This window comes from Grampus griseus (assembly GCF_964374135.1).
Source record: "Grampus griseus genome assembly, chromosome: 16".
Taxonomy (NCBI): domain Eukaryota; kingdom Metazoa; phylum Chordata; class Mammalia; order Artiodactyla; family Delphinidae; genus Grampus; species Grampus griseus.
Window position 1 is genome coordinate 77,198,696 of NC_139010.1, and position 27,021 is coordinate 77,225,716.

The 27,021-nt window shown below is 42.6% G+C and overlaps 1 protein-coding gene and 1 pseudogene across 3 annotated transcripts in view; both read left to right on the forward strand.

Annotated features, from left to right (window-relative positions):
- Window positions 1–792: 792 nt before the first annotated feature.
- LOC309835062 (large ribosomal subunit protein uL22-like) lies at window positions 793–1,357 on the forward strand (annotated as a pseudogene). Its single transcript has one exon. The product of its transcript is annotated as a large ribosomal subunit protein uL22-like (transcript).
- An 11,669-nt stretch (window positions 1,358–13,026) lies between these two features.
- The window catches only part of PLEKHA1 (pleckstrin homology domain containing A1), a 58,769-nt gene continuing 44,774 nt past the window's right edge, over window positions 13,027–27,021 (forward strand). For both annotated transcript variants that reach the window (XM_082674376.1, XM_082674375.1), the window contains exons 1-2: window positions 13,027–13,223; window positions 26,577–26,737. In XM_082674376.1, the coding sequence (XP_082530502.1) occupies window positions 26,597–26,737 (141 nt within the window). In that variant the 5' untranslated portion in view covers window positions 13,027–13,223; window positions 26,577–26,596. The remainder of the gene's footprint in view (window positions 13,224–26,576; window positions 26,738–27,021) is intronic.

Here is a 27,021-nt window from a genome sequence, read left to right on the forward strand (position 1 = left end):
ACATAATGCCATGTTTGTATTAGAATAATAACAATAACTAAAGTTCATTGAGTTTACTATGTGACAGACCCCTTGATAAGTGCCTCACATACGTCATTTCGTTTAATCTTTAAACAACCCTGCAAAGTTCCAGATAACATCTTTATCTTCACTTGACAAATAAGAGAAGGAGAGAGGCACAGAGCAATCTCTAAGTCACAGAGCCAAGAAGCAGCAGAGCCAGGACATGAGCCTGGGACCGTCAGACTCCAGAGCTCTCAGCCACTGCCCTGCTGGAGAAAAAGACCCACCTCTTGTTATCCAGCTGAAAACTATGTTTGAGGCTGGCTTTGAACAAGGCAAGAGATGCTCTAAGAACAGCTTGGAGCTGTGGAAGGTCAATGGCTTACTCGTGATTGATGAAATTAATAAAAAACTATAGCCCACGAACAATGTTTAAATTCATTTTGGCTGAAATTTACTCCATCATTATGAGGGGAAAGAACCATTATCTTCCCGATAGTCCTGAGTTGGTTGATGCATTTAAAAAGCAATTTTGGTAAATTAAAGGATATTTTTACCCTCTCTTCCTGAATGAAAAGCCAATAGAGCACAGAAAAGAGCACGTTTGTCCTAAGAAAGATGGAAAGTGATACACTTGAGGGAGAATTATGCCTGGATGGAGTTAGTAATGACCATGTGATGAAACCTCTGAAAAGAGCCTGTGGCCTAATTATCTGTCCCCAGGCCCATCCAACTGCCCAGAATCCCACCTTTAGAAGTCTGGCTTTTCCCGGTAAGTGGCCTGAGGTGACCTCTAAAAATGGTTCGCTATTCACTTGACCCAGAAAACCCCACAAAATCATGCAAGTCAAGAGGTTCAAATCTTCGTGTTCACTTTAAGATCGCTCTGAAACTGCCCAGGCCATTAAGGGTATGCATATCCGAAAAGCCACCAAGTATCTGAAGGACGTCACTTTAAAGAAGCAATGTGTGCCGTTCTGCTGTTGCAGTGGTGGAGCTGGTAGGTGTGCCCAGGCCAGACAGTGGGGCTGGACGCAGGGTCAGTGGCCCAAAAAGAGTGCTGAATTTTTTACTTCACGTGCTCAAAAATGCAGAGAGTAATGCTGAACTTCAGGGCTTAGATGTAGATACTCTGGTCATGGAGCACATCCAGGTGAACAAAGCCCCCAGGATGCCGCGCAGGACTTACAGAGCTCATGGTCGGGTCAACCCATACATGAGCTCTCCCTGCCACGTTGAGATGCTCCTTACTGAAAAAGAACAGATGGTTCCTAAACCAGAAGTGGAGATTGCCCAGAAGAAAAAGATATCCCAGAAGAAACAGAAGAAACAAAAACTTATGGCCTGGGAATAAATGCCACAAAAAATAAATGCAAGTAAAAGTAAAAAAAGAAAAGAAAAGAAATCTGTACTTTTGGGTTAAGACACTGTTGTTTCTAGAAGTCTTCTGTTTTCACCTCCTGACAAAACGGACTGTGTCTTATTGGGCTGCGTATCTTTGGGCCACCCAGCTCTTTCCCTAACTTGCTGTGGAACCTTTGGTGGCTACTGCAGACTGTGTTACATGTGCCAGGCATGGGGGGAGGACAGGGGAGGGGGAAGAGGCCGGGCTCTCCACTGAGGTGATCACTCCCAGTAGCACAGAGAAGACAGGACTTAAATAACTGCAACTCAGGGAGGAGAAAAGAGGGACCTGAACAAACTGACCTGAGGCTTCAGAGACAGATTCCTCTCAGCTAGTTGGGGAAGTGACCAGGCAACAGGTTCAGTACAATTTTAGAGGAACAGCAACAAAAAGCAACCTCTTTGGGGTGGCCAGAGGGTGTCTTCCTCCCCCTTTGTAACTGAGTCCCCTGTAGCCCGTAGAGAAGGGTGGAGGTATCGAGAGACTGGAATTTTTTTTCATTCTCTGCTGTTTCTCTCGCACCCTGGGCAAGCCTTTTCTCCTATCTGGGCCTCTTTATCTATAAATGGGTTGACGGAGAGGCAAGCACTGCCCAGCTGCCTCCCAGTGAGGTTATAAGAAAGAGGCCCGCGCTGTGAATGGCTCTCAGTCAGAGTGCCTTCACAGATGGGTCTTTGCTCCTTGCCCTGAGGGCGATGCTGTGACTGACGGAGCCGTCTCCTGACCCACAAGCTCACCATCAGCAGGGTGGGGCCAGGCCCCAGCTCTCTGCAGATCCCCCCTTCCTGGGGGTCCAACCCGCCTCCCTAGCTTGCTCAGGCCATTGCATCTTCTCTAGTGGAACTAGTGACGCCCCCTTCCTCAGCAGGAGGTCGGTGACCACCAAGGACACCACCCCAGCCCAAGGTGGGCAAGCACCTGGCCTGAGCTTGGCCACTGGCCGCTCAGAGGCGGCACTGTCTCCAGTCTGTGCAGTCCCAGAACGTTTGTCCTTGTTGCCAAGATAGGCCGAGATGGGACTTCCAAGGAGCCAGATGCTGCTTCTCTTCAGGCACCAGGTTACCCTGGTTACCTGGCAGGGGTGTCCGCCTGCCGCTAAGAGAGAGCCTGCAAGGTAACCGGTGCCTTACGCACAGCACGAAGGCCGGGGGGAGGGTGGGCCTCTGGGCTGAAGGAGGACGGTCATTTTCTGCCATGTCCCTCTTGCCACTCATTTAGGGACGTGCTCACTCCATTCGTTAGTCATTCATTCAGACATTCGTTTGCTCCTCGATGTTTTCAGCTATCCATTTGGTCATCCACCCATGGATTTATTTGTTGATTCAGTTAGATATTTGTCTCCCAGTCCACTCATCTATCCATCTACCCACCCATCTATCCAACAACACATCCATCCCTTTATTTGGTGGGTCGGTAATTAAATCAGCTAGGCAGTCAGTGCACATATACGTACTCTCACGTCCAAAGCCCTGGACAGGGGAGGGCAGGGCGCTAACATCCACTGGCAGGCTACTATGTGCCCGGCAAGGTGCCGGCCTCTTAACATATTGGATCCTGACATTAATCCCGGAGGCAAGTACTAAGCTTCCCACCTACAGAGGAGAAAAGTTAGCCCAGAGACACTGGATGGCCTGCCTAGAGACAGTCAACCAGTGGGAGACAGAGCCTAGGTCCCACCCCGGGTCTCCCTGGCTCTACAGCCCATGCCTTTTCCCCTTTTTGTTTAACATCACTGTTTACACAACAACACAATCACAATAGTAAACATTTTAATTGTCCCCCAAACTGTGTAATCCCCCCTCTTGCCCCTCTTTACTTTTCCATCCTCTGATTTCTCTGTAACTATAAATTCGTTTGCATTTCCTACAGTTTATCCAGTAGAACAGGAATCATGGAGTATGTTTTTTGGAGGGAGAGTAGTGTTTTGTTTTGTTTGTTTGTTTGTTTTTTCTTGGCCACTCTGCGCGGCTTATGGAATCTTAGTTCCCCAACCAAGATTGAACCTGGGCCCTCGGCAGTGGAAGTGTGGAGTCCTAACCACTGGACCGCCAGGGAATTTTCATGGGAGAGTAATGTTCTTTTCCTCTTTATGTTTTCCTTGCATACGGGTCTGGCTTCTCTCACTTGCTAATATATAGAAATAAAATTGGTTTTGTGTATTGCTCTTGTATTCTGCCACCTTAAATTCATTCTACTAGCTTTTTTTGTAGCTTTCTTTGGATTTTGTGGACAATCATGTTATCTAGGAATAAAGATCACTTTCTTTCTTTCTTTTTTTTTTTTTAAATCACTGTTCCCAGAGTGCTTTTACGTTCTTTTGATACTTACCCCAGTCCTGGGAGGTGTCTGTCGAGCAAATGAGCAAAGTGTGGCTCAGGGAAGCTGAGTGAGAGGCTGAAGATCACAAACTGCTAAGGACAGAATCTGAACTTGAACTTGGATTTTCTGACTGCAAAGTTTTGTTCTTTCCACAGCGTTGTGTGCTCCAAGAATTAGCCACATGGAGTAGCAAGTTCTGAGTGGCCCTGGCTGCTGGGTGTGTGGGAAAGAACCCTGGGTTCTGGGAAGGGAGCAATGAACACGTGCTGAGGGGCAGGAAAGGATTTCTGGAGGCGGAAGAACCAAGCCAGGCCTTGAAGTACAAGGAAAACGTTGCCATGTGGAGAGCACTCCAATGGGGCAGAGGTGCAGAGAGTCTGTGTAGGGGGTTGGCTAGAGCAGAAAACCTGTACTGGGCAAAGGAAGAAGATGCTAGAATATAGGTGAGGTTTTCATCAAAGAGTTCGGAGGACTTTTCTAACCCACAAATCTGATCATGTCCCTTTCTTATTTAAAAACTTTCAATGCCCCTTCTCCGAACCCCCCAAGATAAAGCCTATACCATGTGCTTGGCTTATAGGCCCTCTGTACCCCGTAACTCTGCCTGTGCACCCACAGGGTATCCTACCTCTGACATGCCTGTGTAGGTGCTTGGATGTACTGGCTTCTCCCAGCAATGACTCAGGGAGCAACTTTGGTTTCAAGGAACTGCATGGGCAGGCCTGCCACTCCCTGGCTGGCCTCCTGCATCCAAAACAAACAGTCTGGCGGGCAGCATGTGGGCAGGAGAATGAAATGCGGGAGAGCATTTCAGGATAACCAGGAAAGCTTCCAGAGCAAAACTTGTTTGTTGTAAGGAAGTAAAGATGACGAATCCAGGGATGAGGCTGAGGAGGAGAGGGGCGTGAGCCTTCTTCAATGGCCAGGTGGACACCATCATGGTAGCTGTTACTGAGCACCTGCCATGCACTAAGCCCCATCCTCACAACCGCTACACAGCAGAGGGATCATCTGGAAAACAGGAAACTGAAGCTCAGAACATGCAGTTGAGTGGCTCAGTTACACAGCCAGCAAGTGGTAGATTTGAACTCAGGTCTCTCTGGCACCAACAGCATCCCTTTGCCACAGCATCGTGGGTCAAAACCTTAGATCACAGACATGTGAAGGACATAAATTTATAAACCATTAGCGAGCTAATCATTTTAAGACATGCAATCATTTAAGTCTTTGTGAGAGCAGATTTTCTAAACAATGCTAACCATCTTTCTGTGACAAAAAGCGTGAATTGCTGAAGAGCTGTTCATTCAGAGACTGAGCTTTCTAAGTAGTGCTGTTGGGTTGCCATACTGGACTAAGAACTATATCGGTGGCCTTATGTAAGTGACTTAAATGAAGGACTAGAGAGAAATCAGAAAAAGGAATCCTGCAGCAGCAAATCCAGCGAATCCCACTAACTCAGCTCCTCTAACCCAGCTTCCTGGGTAACTCCACATGTCCCACTGGAAGGGGAGTGGCAATCATGAGGGATCAAGGGCCACGTGGCAGTTCTTAAGACAGAGTTCCGGGCCATGTCAGGACTTAGGAGCTCCCAGTCCCTTGGAGCTGGCTGGGCCCACGGATACCCTGCCTAAGGGCTCCATTCTCCCAGCCTCCTGAGCCCATCTCCACAGGTGCCGCAGGGGCTTAGCATCCGGAGCTAAGCCTGGGGCTTTGAATTAGGACACTGGGGCTGCTACTGGGTGTGAGCCCTGGGCAGCTGCACGCTGTGCTCACACCCAGTCTGTCCCACTGGGTGTCCCACCTGGCAGGTGTCTTTCGTGGTCTCTGGGCCATTTCTAGGCCTGGAACCTGCTTAGTTTCTGCCGGCCTCCCTTCCCAAAGCCAGATCTGACCCCAGGTGTCCCCACCGTCCCTAGTAGGGGGCCTGCCTCCCAGAAACCAGCCACTCTTTCTGCCTTCTTTCTTTCTTCCTTAAATTAATTTAATTTTTAATTAATTTACAATGTTAAGTCAGCCATTATTTCTTGAACCCCTCCTATCTCCAGGGCACTGTGCTGAGACTATAGAGATAATTAAGACATGGTCCCTGCACTTGAGGAAATCATGGTCCCTTACAGAGATGCCCCTATAATTTCAACCTGGGGAGCAGTGGGGTCACAGAGGAGAGAGGGTCATTTCTCTAAGAAAGGTCAGAAAGATTCTAAGAGACAATGAGTTTCGACTAGGGTCTTAGTGGTGGGCAGGTTTTATTTGTAAGAGATCAGGGGGCCGAATGGAGCTGGAGGGAAAAGTCACTCTGGGCACAGGCAGCAACATGGAAAAAGAAACAGGAGGGGAAACAACCAAACTGGCCACCTATAGAATAGGTAAATTGTGCTTTATTCGCAAAATGAAATGTTACACAGCAATAAAAGAACAAATTGTTACAACACCCAATGACATAGATAAATCTCACAAACACAATGTTGAGCAGAAGACGTTAGACCCCAAAGAGTATACAATATGGTGTGTAATTGCAATTACATGAAATTCAAGAACAGGCAAAACTAATCTGTGGTGATAGAAATCAAGCAGTGGCCTCCTCTGGCTGGCATAGGAAGAATTTTGGGGTGTGAGAAATGTATCTTGATGTGGATTGTGCTTACATAGTTTATTGGCCTTTATATCTAAGAGCTGTAGACTTTACTAGGTGTCTTAGTCAGCTCCGGCTGCTGTAACAAAATACCACACAGACTGGGTGGCTTAAACAGAAGTTTATTTCTCTCAGTGCTGGAGGCTGCAAGTCCAAGATCAAGGTGCTGGCTGATTCCATTCCTAGTGATGGCTCTCTACCTGACTTGCAGATGGCCACCTTTGTGCTGAGTCTTCACATTTTTGGGGAGGTGGGATCTCTGGTGTCTCTTCTTGTATGGACACTAATGCTATTGGATCAGGGCCCCACTTCTATGACCTCATTTAATCTTAATTACCTCTACAAAAACCCTATCTCCAAATATAGTCACATTGGGAATGGGGGCTTCAACATATAATTTTGGGGGGACACATTCTTAAGTTATACTTCAAAACAAAAGAAAAGAAAAAAGAAATAAATAATACTAAAGTCAATTCCTCATTGCCAGAGATTCTGATTCAATTGGTCTGGGATGGGGTCTTGTCCTAAGAATGTTATTTAAAGCACTCGCAATGATCCTAACACGCAACAAGGCTTGAGACCCACTGGAATAGTCCCTCTTGAAAACCTTCTCTCTCCGAGGTTCTAGGACTTGAACCTGGCAGGAGAAGCCAGCTGCTGGGCTTATCCTGGAATGCACAGACTGCAGTGCTGGATAAGAAAATCAGTGCAAAGCTCTTTTTAATCTGAAGGAAGTCTTGCATGAATTGCTGGTTCTGAGACAGCTGCTGAAGCCTCCAGCCTCGGGGCAGTCTGGCCCTGTCACCGAGCAACCGTGCAGACTTCTCAGGGCCAGCCCTCTCGTGCACACCTGCACGGGCTGCACTTGGCAGGGGCTCAAGCTTGGCATCCCTTTTCGGCTTCTCGAAAGCCCCGAAACCCCCGCTGAGGAGGCAGGAAAGCTGTTGATTCGAATAAGCCGCAGTGGGACTAGGACCAGGCAAATAATTGTGAATGGAATTCATGCTTGAGACTTCTGGTTCTCACAGCTGCGGATTGGGGGCGGGGATCACCATGGGAATTCTGAGTATTGTTCAGCTCTGGCTGCAGCTTCCATTGTTGGACTCTGATTACAGCTTTTGTTTCACCATAAAGTACAGTTATTAAATGCCAGCCGAGAACAAAGATGTATTTACTTGCCAGGGGGTCTGGAAGGCAAGCTATTTTTAGAGCTGCCCTGCTGTTAGGTCTGCTGATGGGGGAGGGGCCAGGGGAGGTGGTTCCAGGTGAAAGTGAAATGTTTCTGAAGGAGCGAAGATGATTGAAAATGATGAAGAAGTCTTCACAATCCTGCTCTAATCTATTTATATTTATGCATTTTTGTGGCCAGGAGAAGGAGGTGGGGGGTACTTGGGAAAGCAAATTGAAGTCCCCCTGTATTAGTCAGGGATCTCCAGAGAAAAAGACAAATAGGAGATGGGTAGATAGATAGGTAGAGTTATGGTAGCATGTTTATTATAGGAAGTGTCTTGCATAGTTATAGAGAAGTCCCATTACCTGCTGTCTACAAACTGGAGAGCCAGGAAACCAGTGGTGTAATTCAGAATGAGTCCAAAGGCCTGAGAATCAGGGGTCCAATATTTGAGGGCAGGAGAAGATGGATGTCTCAGCTCAAGTAGAGAGAGTGAATTCACCCTACCCCTGCCTTTCCATTCTACTCAGGCCTTAAACGGATTGGATGGTGCCCCCCTCCTTATTGGAGAGGGTGATCTTCTTTACTCTGTCTACTGATCCAAATGTTCATCTCTTCCAGAGACACCTTCATCAACACACCCAGAAATAACGTTTTACCAGCTATTTGGGCATCCCTTAACCCAGTCAAGTTGAAACATAAAATCAGTCATCACATTCCCCCAAGACTGGCATCCTGGGTCCTTCCAAATCAGGCCCCTTATTCCCCAGCACCATATCCACATGGCCCTGCTCCCCAGCCATATCAAATTTCCCAAGGTCCTAGACCACAATGAGTACTTCTAGCCTGGTCATCCAGATATGTGGGTGGTCCACAGCATACCCACTGCCCAGGTGAGAGACTCTGAATGTGTCATCCACCTTGCTCAGGTGGGCTCAGGAATTGGGCTAAACAAGGTACTATTGATGGAGCCAGTAATGTGTGCCAGGCACTTGGCTAAGAGCTTTACGTGCATTATTTCATTTAAGACGTATGCAGAGGCTGTGAAGTAGGAATTATTATCAACTCCATTTTACCGATGGGGAAATGTTGAGGCTCAGAGAAACAAGGGAACAAGCCCAAGGTCAATGGCTAGTCAGCTCAGATGGACTCCGGAGACCAGGCTTTTTGCTTGTGTCCATAGGGTCAGCTGGTGGAAGCTGTCACCTCTGCTTCCCTTCCCCTGGGGGTCACAGCACGGCACACGTCAGCCTTCCTGAACACTTGAGGCACTGGTTCTTGTCGAACGTAAACAAACACTTCTGACAAACGGCAAGATGGATGAGAGAAACCACTGGCCTCTGACTTGAGGAGGAACTTGGCTAGCATTAGACAGGTGAGTTGCCGGGGTCTGGAGGAATTCCCAGAGCCCAAGATGGACTCATGCCCAGATCCTCCCCCAGCTTTGTCTGGAAAGAGCCCTTCACCCTCATGAGTGTTCCCCACTTCAGTATGGCAATTAGCTACCCGGCTGTGGCCCTGGACATGCACCTTGGCTTCAGAAAATCTTCCTTTTCAAGTTTTCTCGCCATGCTGGAGCAAGAGTCCACGTGCTTGGAAGATGCAGGCATTGTGTGCTCCACAATTTTAGGGCTTCCCAGAATCCCAGACCTGCCACAGGTAGTCAGGATAATTAATGTATGACCTAACTGGGGTGTCTGATGGGGCTGGAACCTCACCAGACCCCAGAGATCACGTGGGTTGCTGGGGACCTTCAGGGGTCTTGTGGTATCAGGCGATATTCAGTGCCAGGTTCTCTTTTTTGTTGCCTGTTCGTCCTAAGGCAGGAAAGTGCACCTAGGGCAGGTGGTCCTGTTCTCTAAAGGTCTTGGAGGCAATCATCTCCCCTGACCCTCGATTCTTTTTCCTGTGTGAGCCTGGAATTCGAGATTGGTTGCTGACCTGTTTGGAAATCCTGTTCTTGTATCCCAGTAAGCATGGCATATGGACGGTCCCTCAGAGCTCCTCCCTGAAGGAGGATTGTGTTCCAGCCCCGGGACACGAGAATTCTCCAGAAGGAGAATCAGTCACCTGATCTGTATTCTGCGCAGGTCACCTAATCCCACCCCATCCTGGTGATGACTGAGAATCACCCTTCCTATGGCTGGGCTAAGGCCAGGTACATGGGAGGGCCACTCTTCTGACTCCTTAACCTCAAAAGCAACCCCACCAACTCCATTCCCAGGGTGTGAGTTTCATTTTCACACTGAAAAATAGGAAAGAGCTGTCTTTAACTCTCTGCTACCCAGTTTCTGGAGGGAATAAGAAAGGAAGAAATCTGGGTTCAGAGAATGTTTGATTCATGTTTGATTCTTGTTCTCTCTGCGTTCTGATTTCTAGTAAAAACAGGAGTTTACTGCTGGAGTTGCTCCTTCTGTTGACTTCTGATTCTGACTCTGTTCATAAAGGGGGCTGGTGGCATCCATCATTCAACAAATATTTCTGTTCTAGGCACTGAGGATACAAAACAGATAAAATCCCTGTGGGTGTGGACGTGACATTCTAATGCGACACGCAGAAAATAAACCAGATAAAAAAGTAAAATATATGATGTGTGGGAACGTGATCATTGCTAAGGAAAAATAGAGCAGGGAAGGAGCTAGGAAGTGCCTGTGAGGGGAGGGAAAGTCAAGTGCTCAGTCCGTTACTGTGACTTTGGATCATCCTCCTGATTTCACTGTTCTAATTTGTGTTGTCAAAGAGGCTAACGCCTGTCTGGAGGATCCAGGGCCCAGCATGTAAGCATACAGAAGGGGCTCAATAAATATTTTTGCTGGAAACATACAAGTGCTTTGCACATGCAAGGCAGGATGATGATGATGACAAGGATGTTTGAAAGGTAAACTGCAGATTCTTGAATTCAGAGTCCTCTCCCTTTTCTTCAGATGACAAGTATCCATGGAATATTCCAGCATTCCTCAATGCCGTCTGTGGGTCCTGAACGTTCTTGGTTTGCTCCCAGACTGTAATTTCAATAAGGGAATATTCCACATACTTTTTTTTTTTGTTAAATAACACTGAAAGTACTGTTATGTAATAAACTTCTCCATCCAAAAAAAGACCAGAGGAAAAGCAGAGAGTGTTTTTTTGTTTTGTTCTGTTTGTTTTTTCTTTTTTCTGTTTCTGTTTATTTGTTTGTTTTTCTCATTGTGTTCATTGGCCGATCCAGAGCCTTCCACACAGAGGGATGCTAACAGGTTCTGGTTACACTGCAACCTCAAAGTAGCCCTTACCTTGGTGTGTGTCCTTGGGCAACTTGAGTCACTTCTCTGGCTTTCCTCATTGTCTGTAAATGTGACTGTCAAAATCAAACACCCTTTGGGGCTTGTTAGGCAAAAACAGCAAAGGAATAATTTAAAACCACTCAGTCAGTAATGTCTAATGATAATAACAGGAGAAAGATTCCCTCTGGGTCCCATCTGGAGGGAGTGAGAGCTCTCTGCTTCAGTGGTCTGATCTCTGAGCTAGGGTTTTCAGATCAAACACAAGACATTAAGGTTGAATTTGAATTTCAGATAAACAAGGAATCTTTTTTTTTTTTTTTAAGTTTAAATATGTCCCAAATATCCCATCTAGAATCTTCTAGGATTCTGGAGCTGGAGATCCTTCTAGACCCCCTAGCCAGGGACAACAAGCTCAAATATCCAGAGAGACCAGGCAGGTGACACCTGGGTTTTTATGTGAAATCTCCCTATTTTTAACTGTTAGCTACACATTCAGTTAAAAATAAAACCCACTGTGTGGACAAAAGGAAACAGCTCTGGCCAGTTTATAAACTATGATGAGGCCAAATCCTTTCAAGCATTGTAAAGATGAGGAAATGAGGCCTCGGGAAGACAGCTGTCAGCAGGGCTACACAGCTAAGGTTTCTCAAAAGATAACAGAACAATTATCCTGGAAATGTTGAAGACAAGCAGTCTGAAAGAACCAGGGCGGGAGCATTCCACGCAGGCTGGGGAGCGGTTTTCCCCTCTATCAGCTTATCAGACTCTGAGAACATTCTGTAAGGTGAGCGGTTGAGGTCACTGAGCATCAGAAAGGTAAAGTGTCACCCTCTGCCTAAGGTCACAAAGGTAAGTGTCCACAGGTAAGTCTAGGGCTGTTTTTCACTCCACCTCTGATTTTGATGAGATAATATCTAAGCTTCCTTTAGAATCCTAATGGAGGTAAACTCCAAATCCGATTCTCTACCTCATAAACAGAAGTGAGTCAGGAGGCCAGGCTGAGTGCTGAGACTTTTGACCCAGTTCACAAATAAAGAAGGCGTTAAGTAGTCAAGGTTCCAGGCTCGTAGGCATTTACCTTGTGTTTTCTGTCCTAGCAGCTGTACACGTCCAGCCTGTGCTACTGCTGGACATTGATTTGTCTCCTGTACATGTTTGCATAGGAAGGATGTTCTGAAAGGTGTTCCTAAAGATTTTGATGGAGAAGGAAAGGAAGGACACAAACGGAACAAATATTTATTGCCAGCCTAGCGTGTGCCATGCACTGTCAAAGCCGTGGCATATAGTCCTTTCCCAGCTCTTTGCGTATCTGAATGATTCTTTTTTTCAGGTTTCAGCTCAAAAATCACTTCGTCAGACTGCCTTCCCTGACCACCCTCTCTAAAGAGCCCCTCCTCCCCCACTATCTCTTTAACTTGCTTAGTTTCTCCATTGCATTAAAATCTGTATTTATCTTGCTAGTTTAAGGACTAGCTCCCGCTACAGACTGCAGACTCCATGAGGTCAGGACGGCATCTATCTTGTTCTCAAGTGTGTGTCTAATGCCTCTTGCGGGATTTGGCATGGTACGTGCTCAACAAACAGGTTAAATATTTACGAATAAATATTTATGATAATACATATTTATGTTCCAGCCTTTCGACTAATCGAATATCGACTAATCGAATGACTAATCGAATTTCGACTAATCATTCTTTAAGTTTCTCTAAGCCTCGTGTCCTATTAAGTAGGAGGTGCAGATACAGTTCTAGGGAGAGAGAAATTGTTAGAATTGGCGCGAAGAGCTGTAAAGCGTTTTTCCCCAGGTCACACAGCAGCCTGTGAATTTATACTTCCTGGACTGATTATGGGACAGCTTGCAAACAAACTATCTGCAAACGAATGAAGCCTATTTTTAAAGATCCCTGTGCCTGGAAGTTCTAGGCGGTGACACAAGAGAACCCTGAGTTCCAACCCCGAGCCAAACCCCGTGGTCCTCGAAAACTACGAATCCCAGGATGCACCGCAGCGCAAGGGCCCAGCGCTCCGCGCGCGGTCCTCCCCAACGCGCCCGAGGTCGCCGCCCCTGAACCAGGAAGACGCCCCCTAACCCGGCCCGCCACGCCTCCAGGACCCGCGCGGGGCCTGCCGGGACTTGTAGTCTCCTCGGGCTGGGAGTGCCCGCTCTGGAATCTCTGCCGCCGTCTGGGGGCTGAGGTAGCGCGGGCACGCGTGCGCAGTGCGCGGGCGGGCCGTCGTGGGCGCCGCTCCCGGCAGCTCGGTGCCTGTGGGACCAGGGGTCGCGGCGGCGCCGGTGCTCCCGAGCGAGGGCCGCCGTGAAGTTCGGCGTGAGGAGCGCGGCCGCGCCGGGGCGGGGTGAGCAGGGCCGGGCTCCGGGAGCGCGGCGCCGGCTGAAGCGAGCTGGGAGGCTCGAGGGACCGGCGGGCGCTGGTAAGTGCGGGCCCGCGGGCGGTGGGGGGCGCGGGGTCCCGGGCTGCGCCCCGAGGCCTCTCTCCTGGCCGGTCGGCCCGCGCGGCTGCACCTGGTAGAGGCCGCGGGGCCGGCTCACCTGCGCGCGCCGAGTTCTGGGCGGCGGGAGGGGGCGGCGGCGGCGTCTTCCCGCGGCTCCTTCCTTTATTGTTTTCCTGACCTCGGCCCTCGGCGGCGTCCGGCCGAGGAGGATGGGGAGCCCGGCGGCAGTCGCTGTCGCCGAGGAGCCGTGCGGTGGCTCTGCTAAAAAGTACCGTCGCGCCCTCCTCCCGGACGCCCGGCCGGCCAGCTGTCGGGGGATTCCCGGCGGGCGACGCCTGTCGAATGGCTAGACTTAAGGGCAGAGCTCACGGGGGCTCAGCTGCCTAGGGGCATCGTCTTGTATTATGTTAATGCGCTTTCACTTTAGGACTCGCCGAGTCAGAAGTCGACTCCGCCCTGTGCCCTAGCATCCTGCAGTATTAGTGCTTTACCCTAGCACCTTAATGGTGCAGTGACCAGTGCGAAAGTTGGAAGTGACTTGTCCAGGGTCACGCAAGTAGGACCAAGGAGGCGACCAGAACCCAGGTCTTTAAGCTTAGAGGCCAGCTGCCAGTCTCACCGCTTTGGGACCGTCTTGAGTGGTTTGTGGTTTATTTCAGATTCTTTCTATTGACCCTCCTGGATAGACCATCAGAGGGGAAAGTGTTGTCATAATGAAAGTCGTGTTTACCGCCTTTGGTAGAATTCTAGTTATGCTGTGCCCAACAGCAGAGCATCTGCGCGCGGCTGGCCACCTGAATAATGAAACTCGATCGCTCTGTTGGGGTCAGGTCCTAGAGGAGGTTATAGAAGATATAGTAAGGCAATTTGGGCCATTTTTTTCCCCCTCCGATTTCACCTTACAGTCCTATAATGCTTGTTTTCTTATTTTATGATTGATCGTTGTTGGTTTTGATAAGATTTTCTTAGCTTTAACGGAGTCGTTGCCGTTTGTCAATTCGTTTTTTTAACTAGAAAACCTTATTTCCTGTGTGCTTAACGACTGGAACCAATAGCGCACTATGCGGTTTATACCATAGTCTTTTATCCGAGAACTACTCATCTGTCTGCTTTATTTCCCCCCAGGCACACAGCTTACACACTTTCTATGTTAGTTTAAAGCCATGGAAACTCTACAGCAAAATTGGGGTAAGCTTTATATGATTCAGAGAAAAACTTGAAAAAATCATTTTGTAAAACTAAATGTTTTTTTCACAGAAGAACTTGAAGAATTGCTATTTAAAAAATAGTAAGATTCATTCTGACTAAAAAGCCTATTGCGTTTCATACTTAAATTTTCATAGTAACACATTTGTGACAAAAGATATTTCCCCAAGTAGAGTTAGTTTAAATCCTTAACTTGGCCATATCTTCCCAGGGGAAATTACATTTTAGAATATTTATGTATTTAAACAAGAGTATTTAAGCTTAGCAGAATTTGAGTTAATAATTAATTTATTTTATAGTGCTGTAAACCCTACAGTGTATCCATTGACAGGATTCTCTTGAAGAGTGTACCTGTATCAAAGGATACGGCCATGCATTTGTCCTTTGTGGTAAGCAGAGGATAACTTTGTGGCATTAAGGAGATGTGATTTATATGTATTGAAACTGCTTCATACCTCATTTTATCTTGTTAATTAGTATTTTTATTGTTGTTTTTGAGGAAGGGGGGAGGTAGCAGGTTTGTATCCCCCTCCCCCCTAGTTTTAGCAATGTAGCAAAATAGGAAAGAGGTGGTGTGTAAATGTGAGTTTGTCATAGACTAGGAGAGACAGTAAAACAGGATAAGTATACAATTGTTAGGAAACTGCCATGAGTTCATAAGCCGGAAGGACCGTTTTAGAATTGTTTAAGGACATTAAGAATAGCATAGAGTTATTTTCTTTAAAAAGTCACTGTGGGCAACACTCACATGTTGGTTGTTAATATATAGGTTGTGATATTGAAGACCCCTAGGAGAATAACTTGGGAAAGATGGAAACATTTTATCTTTTTATAGGGCTTTTTCTCAAAAAACATTTAATGCAGCTTAAAAAATAAAGACTTTTATTTAAGCCTGAAAGTTCTTACATTCCTACTGCAAAACCCACAGTTACTTCTACCGATGATAATTTGTAATCCAGAATGAAATCCATGAAGTAATTTATTAGCATAATTTAAGTCGGCCTTTGACATTGAAGTACCGTTTGATGTTAAATAATTGTTCTTGTTTAAATAACTGTCATTTAAGAACGAGGAAGATAAATAGTTTTCTGAATAAAATGTAGTAATTATTCAGATGTGACAGTAGTTACTCACACTCTGCCTTTATTAGACAGAAAATTTCAAGTTCTGTAGCAGTAACTGCCTCAGCTTTATTACTTTTTCACATGCTTGAGCATTTTACTTTTGATAATATTAAAATTTGATTTTAAATTTCAAGGTGATTCTCTTATTTAGATCTGCAATGATACAATAAAATGGCTTTATTAGGAGATAAATATTAACATTTAGTTTTAATTCTTTTGGCCATTTGTAAGTACCTAGCATTTGGAAATTTATTGACTGGTATCAGAAAAGAGTTCCTAGGGTAGAAACTTTCTGTTGCTTTAGATGCTTGTCTGCAATGCTTAATTATTTTTAGAAAGATAAACATGTGGATTTTTTTCTTAATTTAAAAATAAAAATTGTTGGTATTTGTTGCAGCAATAGGATTTTGTTATGCTTAATGAGTGACATTAAACCATTTGAACTCTGAGTGATATTTTTTCCCAGTAGTTGCTGTATGATAAAGAACACGTGAATTTGTAATTCCTAGAAGATATTTAAGCAAACGTGTGCTTGCTGTTTATTTTGGTAAGCCTTTGATTAGTTGAATTGCTTTGATTTAGGAGGATGGTATTTTGAGGATTTTAAATCATAAACATTCTTTGAACTGGAATTTCTGTTGAATGTAAAAGAAAAATCAAAGTCATTTAGGATATTATTTTAATACTTAAGTCTTTAGAGTCTTAAAAATATTGAAGTCTTAAATATTTTTTCCTACATGGAACCCTTATCAGACTTATCAGTCTGATAATTTTATTCTTCAGAAAGTTGTGGTTTTACTCCTTTGGGTAGCCTAGCCTTTAATAGTTTAACCCTTGAAATCTGGATTCTGGATTCAGTTTAACCTCTTCTTGAAGAAAGGACAATCACAGGCACTTAGAATTGGAAGTGGTCTCAGAGGACTTCTAATGTAGCATCTTGTTGGGTCCCGTAAATCCCCCATGGGAATTTCCACATCAGGTGTTCCTGTCATTACTGAGGGCAGTGGTGCTGTGCCGTATGTCGTCAGGTTATTGAGCGGTCTGAGCTTGGTGAGAACAGATTTAAGACAGTTATATTTTTCCACATTGACTGCTTTCAACTATGCTTTGTTGGATCTTCCCTCTCCGTGCTTCCTCATGATTTCATGGGCAAATGGTAGCTTTTCTATCATTCACAGCTATTAAAAGCTCCAGTCTAATCTATTTCAGTTTAAACCTTCAATCTCCTATTAAAGCTCCACTCCTCCTTTAACCCAGTATCTGGCCACTTATTCCCTGAAGCACTTGGAGTGGGGAGGGATTGTGATGTGCTCCCTGGATACCTCTTTCTTTTCCCTCTTTGTGGATGTATTTGAATAGAGACTAGTTAGAAGAAAAATGAAAAAAGGCGACTCTTTCTTACCTGGCGTTATTAAAGCCTTTTCTTGATTAACAGTGGCGAGCCATTAATATCTAGTGGTAGGCTTCCAAACTGGAATTTTTGGTGAGATCTTGCAGGGAGAGTCCCCACTGCACAGTCCCTGGATATGAAATTTGCTGTGGGTAAACCTTTACCAATCTACACTCCTTCCTCATTTCTGTCCTCTCAGTCTACTTGCTGGTTCTTATGAGTGTTTGGGGGTAAGGTGGGTTTCTCTCTGCAGCCAGATTTTTTGATAACAGGAAGACAGCTCAAGTCCAGCTACCTTCTGTAATTTACACTTAATACACTGGAAACTTACTTCCTTTTGATGTCAAATGGTGGCCTGCAGCCTGCTTAAGTCTGCTCCCTTTCTGTGCCCTGCCGTTTCTCATCAATTCTCTTTGTCCCCCTGCTCAAATAGGCACAGGGTCACTCAGTCTACTTCATAAGCAGACATTGAACTGGAGAAAGAGATGACAATTTGTCCTTCTTGTAGGCACTTCTGATCTTGGTGAATGATTCTCTTGGGGCCCCCTACCACTGCTTTTGGGTGACCATCACCTTCCTTCTCCCTGAACACTTGGAATACTTGTGTTTTTCCCTCTCTCCTGTCAGCTGCTCGTGTAGAGTGGAATGACGGTAAGACGTTGGTTAGAGTACCATAGCCCTGAGGTGTGTGTGGGGTGTCAGGGCCAGACTCCGCAGGTATTTGATCCTTGATGTCTGTATATCTTAAGCTTTGTGTTGTCAGAAGTTTTGGGACAAGAGTAGTCTCATTCAGCATCTAATCAGGACTTGAGTAGTGAAGTCCTGTGGGCCTAATGAAGTCTCACTGTGCAGAATTTAATTTTTCTTTTTCTTTTCTTTCTCTCTTTTTGATTTTTGTTTTGTTTTTATTTTTTTGACTTGCTTCATGGTTCCTGACTGATGAAGTGTTAACTGTGTGTGTTAATTTATGAATGTTTGTATGATCTAACTATGCCCTTAGAGCACAAGTAAAGCTGAAGGATAGATTTTGTAGAGGTTTTAATTACACAGTTTTATCTGTTCTTACCTCATACGAGCTTTACTGAAAGTATAAATCCAAACAGAAATATACTATCGAACCTTTTTCCTTCCATCATCTAAGCAAACCAGTCGATTAAATCGTTTGCTAAATGATTTCTCATCAGATGACGCAAAAGCGGCTTTCTGTCTGGAAACTTAAACATTAATATTTGATGCAATAATTATGGGTTCCTTAATTTTTCATTCAACAAATTGTTATTGAGTCCCTTCCATGTTCCAGCCACTGTTTTAGGCATTGGAGAAACAATAGTAAATAGAAAAAAAGTCCCTGATCTCATGGAGCCTACATTCCAGTGTGGGGAAACAGACAAGAAATAAGTAAATGATATTGTTTGTTAGCAGTAAATACTAAGGAGAAAAATGAAGTGGGGAAGGGAGATGGGAAGTGGCAGGACAGTTCGGAGCATTTGCAGTTTTAGATGGGGCGTCAAGAAGGCTTCCCTGAGAAAGTGACATTTGAGTTAAAAGGCTCCGAGTGGGGAGCTTGTCTAGTGTGGTAGGCGTCAGTGACTAGATGAGTAATCAAGCGGGGGAACTGGGACAGTTTGGGGTGGGGGGTAGGTGAAGCCTGTATGTCTTTGTAAGAGCTTTGGTTTTTACTTTGAATGAGATGGGATTGCATTAAAACAGTGGTTCTTAACCTTGGCTGAATGTGGGAATTATTGGGGGAGCTTTAAAAATGTACTGATGCTTAGATCCGATCTCCAGAGTTTCTGATTTAATTGGTCTGAATGCTCTAATCTAGGCATCAGAATTTTCAAAAAAACTCCCAGGTAATTTTAATAAGCAGCCAAAGTTGAAGAGATTTGAGCAGAGTGACATTTTATAGTACTGAAGAACATGGGCTTTAGAGCCAGATTCCCCTGGTTTGGATCCTGGCTCTGCCACTTCCTAATCATGTGACCTTGTACAAGTTATTTTTAAAATCTTCTGTGCTTTGTTTTTCTCATCTGTAAAATTATTATAAGGATTAAATTAATTTTAAATATTTGCTTGGCAAATATTGAATAAACACTCGAACATACGTTTTAATGAGATCACTCTGACAGCTGTATTGAAAATGGAGTGAAGGGGGCAGGGATGCCCTTGCAGTAGTCCAGCTAAGAGGTGATGGTGGCTTGGACCAGAGTGGCAGCAATGCAAATGGTGGGATTCTGGATATACTTAGAAGATGGAGCCAGTAGGATTTGCTTATGGACTGGACATGGAATGAGAGAAACAAGTCTTGATCAAGTGTGACTCCAAATTTTGCCTGAACAGCTGGAAGAAGGGAGTGACTTTACTGAGATGGGAAGGACAGAGGGGAACAGATTGCTGAGGGGGTGTATCTGGGCTCAGTTTGCTAAGTGTGAGAGGCCTGTTAGGTAAGTAAGTAGATCCATAGAGTTGGCAGTTGTATACATGAGTCTGGAGTCCAGCAGAGTGTCCAGGGCTGGAGATCGCAGTATTTAGACCTATGTGAATGGGTGAGCTCACCCAGAGATTGAGTGTAAATAGAGAAGAGGTCCGTGGACCATCCCCTGGGACACTACAACATTCAGAGGTCTAGGAGAGGAAATTTTTTTAAGGTTTCTGATGTGCTCTGGAATGAAAGATAAAAGACAGTTATAATTCTTTTTTTTTTTTAAACAGCTTGGTTGAGGAATAATTCACTCAAAGTGTACAATTCAATGGTTTTAATATATTTGCAGAACTGTGCAACTGTTATCACAGTCAGTTTTAGAGTATTTTTAGCACCTTAAAGAGAAACCCTGAACCCTCCCATCTCTAGGCAACTCTTCATTCCTTCCCATCCCCCATCCTCCTAGGCAACTACTAATCTACTTTCTATCTTCATAGATTTGCTCATTCTGGATATTTCAGATCAGTGGAATCATATAGTGTTGTGATCTATTTAGAGAGAAGTGATATCCGTTAATCCCTGGCTTCTAGATTCATTAGATGCTAAATCATTTGGTAAAGGTGGGGACTATAAGATCTCACCACTGTAAAGATACATATACGTACATTTTGCTCTTTGTAATTGGTAAGAGCACTGGGGTGAAATTTTGAGACTGAATATTCTGTTCCCTAACAACCTGTTTTCTTGTGGTATTGGTATTCATTGAAGACTCTTGCTTAAATCAGTGATTATATTGGAATTGCAAAGTGGTGATTTTCTATTACTATCATATTTTCAAAGATCATGAGTTCATACTAACTGATTCAGATGCATTGTATAGAATTTTTCCTTTTGTTTTGTATTTGTACGTTTTTTCCCTTACTGTGAAAATCTAGGTTCCTAATAACAAAATTTGTTTTATTTTACTTTAAATATAATCATAGCATCAGTATGTTTACATTGTCCTGTGATGCACCTGAAGTACTATCATTTGCATAAAATTGTTTCAGAATTACAGAAGCAAGTAGGATTGCTGGTCATAGGGTAAATGCACATGTTAAATAGTGCCAGATTCTTCTCAGTAGGGTCATACCATTCTGCATTCCCACCAGCAATATAAGAGAGTTACTGTTTTCTTACAGCCTTACTAGTATTGTAGGTTGTCAGATTTCTGAATTTTTGCCAGTCTCATAGATGAGAAGTGGTATCTCTGTGTAGTATAGACTTTTTTTGAACTTTTCTTATGAAAAAAAGTTCTTATTAACCTTTCTTTTTGTAATGAAGGATTGTGAACTTCCACAGAAGTAGACAGGATTGTATAACTACAGTACCCATCATCTAGCCCCGACAACTGCCCACCCAGGCCATCCCTCCTCCATCCACCCCTCCTTCCAGAGTATTCAGATAATGTTTTGTCTCTGTATGAATAAATATCTCTAAATGATGCGAATTCATTTTCTTAGTAACATAACCACAATACCATCACCACACTGAAAAAAATATGTATGTTTCCTTAATTTCATGAGGCAGTATTCAAATTTCCGGTTTCCTTAGATAACTCAGTGTTGTTGTTGTTAACAAGATTTAGATAAGGCCCACATGTTGTGATTATGTCTTTTTAGGTCTTTTAACTTATAAGTTCTTCCTCCAGTTCCTTTCCCCCTACTCCCTTGGAATTTATTTCTGAAGAAGCCATGTTGTTTGTCCTGAGAAACTAATTATAGTTTGAATTTTGCTGTTTGAATCTCTGTGATATAGGTTAACGTATTCTTTCTCTGTCTTCTCTATTTCCTATAAATTGGTAGTTAGATCTAGATTCAGGTATTTGTACTTTTTTTTTCATAAGTGTTTTATAGATGGTATAAATTCCACAAGGAGGCACATGAAGTCTGGTTGCCTTTTTTTGCTTGTGGTGTCAGTAGCAATGCCTACAGTATCGTGTGTCATTTTGGGATTTTCTTATCATGAGTGATTGAGCATCTCTTAATATGTTTGAGGGTCATTTTTATGTCTTTTTCTGTGGAATGTCTGTTCATGTCTTTTGCCCACTTTTCTACTGAAGTTTTGATATATTTCCCTTGACATTTTTTGCAGACTCTTTAAATGTTAGGGAGATTAGCCCTTTGTAATATAAGCTGCAAGTATTTTCTACTGGTTTTGACTTGCTGATCAGGATTTGCCATGCAAAATCTTTTTAAAAAAGTTATTTGTAGTCAAATTTATTTAATGAATTTTTTATTATGCTGGATTTTTAAAACTTTTTGGAGTTTAAATTACATACAATAAACTGTATCCATTTAAAGTTTACAATTTGATGAGTTTTGACCATATTGTTGCATGCAGTAGGAGTCCCTTTATATTGTAGACTGCTTTTCCATTGTATAAACATACTACATTTTGTTTATCTTTTCACCTTTTGATGGACATTTGGGTTGTTTCTAGTTTGTAGCTATTATGAATAAAGCTGCTACTACTAATGGTTGTGAATTAGTCTTTGCATGAATATATGTTTTCATTTCTCTTGAGTAAATACTTAGGAATAGAATGGCTGGGTCATAGGGTAGGTGTATGTTTGGTTTTATTGTCAGAACTTTTCCCGTAGTGATTGTACCATCTTACATTCCCATCAACAGTACATAAATTCTGGATGCACCACACCTTTAATAACATTTGGTGTTGTCAATCTGTTTTAATTTTAGCCAGTCTGGTGAGTATATATGGCATGTTTTTTAAAAGAAATTCGGCATTATTGAGGTACAATTTTACATACAATAAATTTTACCTCTTTTAGTGTATAGTTCTATGAGTTTTGACAGATGCATGTAATTATATAAGCTCTACCACAATCAGGATGTGCAACAGCTATGTTGCCAAAAAAATTTCTCTCTTGTTCTTTCTCTCTTTTGTTCTTGTTCTCTCTCGTTCTTCTATCGCAAGCCCTGGCAACTCTGATCTGGTTTTTATCACTGTAGTTTTTTTTTTTAATTTGTATGCAATACAGCTCACTATATGTGGTATTTGAGCCTACTTTTGATAAATACATAGTTGTGTATACTATTACAATCAAGATACAGAACAGTTCCATCACTCCGTAAATTACCCATTGAAGTCAGTCCCTCTCACTGATCTGTTCTCTGTCCCTATAGCCTTTTGGTCTGGCTTTTTTCACTTAACAAAATACCCATATTGTGTGTATCAATACTTTGTTCCTTTATCTTGCTAAGTAGTATTCCATTGTATTGGATGTACCACAGTTTCTTCATTTACCAGTTAAAGGACATTTGGTTTGTTTCTGCTTTTTGCCAATTATGAATAATGTTGTTTTAAACGTTTGCATATAGGTTTTGTATAAACATAAGTTTTCAATTCAGTTGGATAAATACCTAGGAGTGGCATTGCTGGGTCATATCGTTAAGGGTACGTTTAACTTTCTAAGAAACTGCCAAACTGTCTTCCCAAGCTACTGTGCCATTTCACATTCCCACCAGCAACATGAGAGACTCGTCATCTGTTTCACATCCTTGCCAGCATTTGGTATTGTCAGGGTTTTATTTGTTTGTTTTTGTTTTAGCCATTCTAGTAGGTATGTAGTGGTATCTCACAGTTTTTATTTGTATCATCTTACTAATGATGAGCATCTTTATGTGCTTATTTATTATTTGTATGTCTTCCTTTTTCTTTCTTTTTTATTATTTAAAAAAACTATGTATATCTTCTTTGTTGACCTGTCTGTTCAAATTTTTTTGCCTATTTTCTTACTTGGTTGTTTGTCTTATTGAGTTGTAATAATTCCTTGCCTATTTTTGGATATCAGTTACTTGATAGATATATGTGTACTGAATATTTTCTCCTGTTCTGTGGCTCATCTTTTGATTTCTTATTGGTGTCTTTCAAAGAGCAGTTTTTAATTTTGATTAAGTCCATTATATCAACCATTATATGGTTTAGGCTCTTTGTGTCTTATCTAAGAAATCTTTGTCTACCCCTAAGATCATGAAGACTTCATTTATATGTATATATAAATGTCTTTAAAAAATATATCAGTGTGTGTGTGTGTGTATGTATTTTTTTTTTTCGAGAAGCTTAATTGTACATTAGGTTTCTGATCCATTTCAAGTTAATTTTTTTCCACATGCATAGTTAATTGTTCCAGCACCATTTGTTGAAAGACTGTATTTGGAATTGCTTTGACATCTTTGTTGAAAATCAATTAACAGTATATGTATGGGTCTGTTTCTGGATGGTATTCTGTTCCATTGATTTATTATATCTTTTCACCAGTCCTACACTATCTTTATTGCTGTAGCTCTGTTGTAAGTCTTGAAATCAAGTAATGTCAGTCTGTTCTTTGGGAAACAGATTTAGCTTTTCTAGGTTATTTGCATTTAAATATATATAATAGAACCACCTTGTCAGTTTTTATAAAATATCTTGGAATTTTGATTGGATGTATTGTATCAGTAGTTCATTCCTTTCTGTATCTGGGTAATATTCCATTGTATGTATGTACATTTACCTGTTGATGGACATATGGGTTGTTTACAGTTTTGGGCTATTGTGAATAGTGCTGCTGTGAATGTTCACGTATAAGTGTTTGAGTACCTGTTTTCAATTCTTTTGGATATATACCTAGGAGTGGAAATGCTGAGTCATATGGTAATTCTACGTTTAACTTTTGAAGAACTACCAAACCGTTTTACACAGCTGTTGTACCATTTTACATTCCCACCAGCAATGTAGGTGGGTTCCAATTTCTATACATCCTTGCCTATACTCTTATTATTTTCCTCTTTTAATTATATCCATCCAGGTGGGTGTGAAGTGGTATCTCACTGTGGTTTTGGTTTACATTTCCCTAATGACAAATAATATTGGGCAACTTTTTGTGTTCTGGTTGGCCATTTGTTTTATCTTCTTTGAGAGAAATGTCTTCTCAAGTCCTTTGTCCATTTTTTAATTGGGTTTGTTTTTTCGTTGTTGAGCTGTAGGAGTTATTTGTATATTCTGGATATTAGACCCTTATTTGCAAATACTTCCTTCCATTCTGTAGGTTGTAGTTTCATTTTCGTGATGTCCTTTGATGCAAAAAAGTTTTTAATTTTTATGAAGTCCAATTTGTCTTATTTTTTCTTTTGTTGTTTGTGCTTTCAGTGTCACATCTAAGAATTCATTGCCAACTCCAAGGCCATGAAGATTTTCCTCTATGTTTTCTTGAAGTTTCATAGTTCTAGCTCTTATTTTTAGATTAATTCATTTTGAGTTATTTTTTGTATATTGTGTAAGATAGCGGTCCAGTTTAATTCTTCAGCACGTGGCTCTCCAGGTGTCCCAGCACCGTTTGTTAAAGAGGTTTCTTTCCCTATTGCATGATGTTGGCACCGTCGTTGAAAATCAGTTAGCCATAGATGTATGGGTTTGTCTCTGTGCTCTCAATTCTGTTCCTTTGGCCTGTGTCTTTTCTCATGGCGTACCACACAAGTTGACAGTTTTTACCTGCAGTATGTGTTAGTATAGTGTATTAATTTTCCAAGCTTTGATTACATTTTAGAAATTTTTTAGAACTTTGGGTAAGTTCATTGAAAAATTATCTCCAAGTGCCAGATCTGTAATAACACACACATACAAACTTAATTTATACTTTTGTTTAAAACTTTTTGGGGAACTTTTTTGGTGGCGCAGTGGTTAAGAATCCAACTGCGAATGCAGGGGACATGGGTTCAATTCCTGGTGTGGGAAGATCCCACATTCCACGGAGCAGCTAAGCCCGTGCACCACAACTACTGAGCCTGTGCTCTAGAGCCCGCAAGCCACAACTACTGAGCCCGCATGCCACAACTACTGAAGCCCACGCACGTAGAGCCGTGCTCTGCAATGAGAAGCCACCACAGTGAGAAGCCTGCACACCGCAATGAAGAGCGTCCCCTGCACGCCGCAACTAGAGAAAGCCCATGTGCAGCAATGAAGAACCAATGCAGCCAAAAATAAATAAACTAATTAATTAAAGAAAACTTTTTGGCGTGTTTCACCATTTCTCTGGCTGTATACAGAATAGTGATTTAGATAAACAGTATATCAGGGCATATTCTAATTGAATTTTCACTGTGAGTTAAACGAAAAAATAGTTACATAAATAATTCAACCTGCCGAAAGATGTTGGCGCTGGCTGTAGAAGTACCTTTGGAGTAGGAATAGTCTGCAGATTTGCATCACATCAGGAGGGAATCACATATCTACAGTTTTTAGAGAAAAATGGATGGAAACACTGCTTTTTATCCAAGCCATGGTTTTTAACTTTAGTGAACATAACAAAAATTTCAGTACTTCAGAATCAGAATATGATATGCCTCTGAAGTCTCTTTTAATCTGTGACTTCTCTTTCTCTCTCCTTTTTTTTTTCCCCCCTGTAGTAGTTTATTTGCTGAAGAAACTGGGCTTTTGGTCCTGATGTTTCCCACGGTCCACTTTTGCTGATTGAATACCTGTGGTGAAGTTTAATATGTTCTTCTGTGTTCTTTGTTTCCTGTGAACTGGAAGCTGGACTTAGGGAAATCTAGAAACTTGATCAGATTGAGACAAACCTTTTTTTTTGTTGTTGTTGTTATATGTTCTTTATTGGTGATGTTTGTGTCTTCCATTCGGGGGGCATATAATACCTGCTTATCTCTCTTTTCATGATGTTAGCTTACTTTATTTTGATTCATTTTGGTTTTAATAATACCAAGGATTTTAGAGTGACAGGATGATGTAAACGTTAAGATATAAGCTCTGGAGTCCAAGAATCTGGGTTCATGTTTTGATTCATTACCTGCTAGTTCACTAATCTTGGAAAGGCACTTCCCCTTCTCAGTGTTATATTTCTTACCTATGAAATGGGGATGACGATGCCTACTCATAGTGAAAAGTTAAGTAAATTATTCAGCTGACATGAATAGCTGTCCCTTGTCCGCATCAGTTCTATATAGTTGCATTTAGTAACCACTCACAATAAGCTTAATTTCAAGTGATTTTTGCCCATGCTTTTATGTATTCACATTAACCAGCCCCCACCTAATGTTGGAAAGTGGGCTCTTTGTTGAATAAACCATACCATAGCACATTTAATGCTTGAAGTCCACTGAGAAGTACTTACTGTTAATGTTTTTATTTTACAGTGTAATGTTCAAGCACAGAAATGCCTTATGTGGATCGTCAGAATCGCATTTGTGGTTTTCTAGACATTGAAGAAAATGAAAACAGTGGGAAATTTCTTCGGAGGTACTTCATACTGGATACCAGAGAAGATAGTTTTGTATGGTACATGGATAATCCACAGGTTTGTAAAATCCAAAGGGTTACCTCTTCAAAAGCATACAAGAGTTTTAATTATGAAAGTATTTGATATACTATGCAGGTGTTAGGATTTGTCTTCCTAAACAAAATATGTTTAGATTTATTTCTACTGACTGTATTCTCCTTGCCCTGTACCCCCAACTCCTACTGTGTTAAATAAATTTCAGAAGATGAAACTAAGTTTATTTGATAAAAATTTATGCATGTATTTATGTTTTCCCTTCCTTGGGAGGGGCAACTCTTAACTCTGGTAGAAAATTTTTGAAT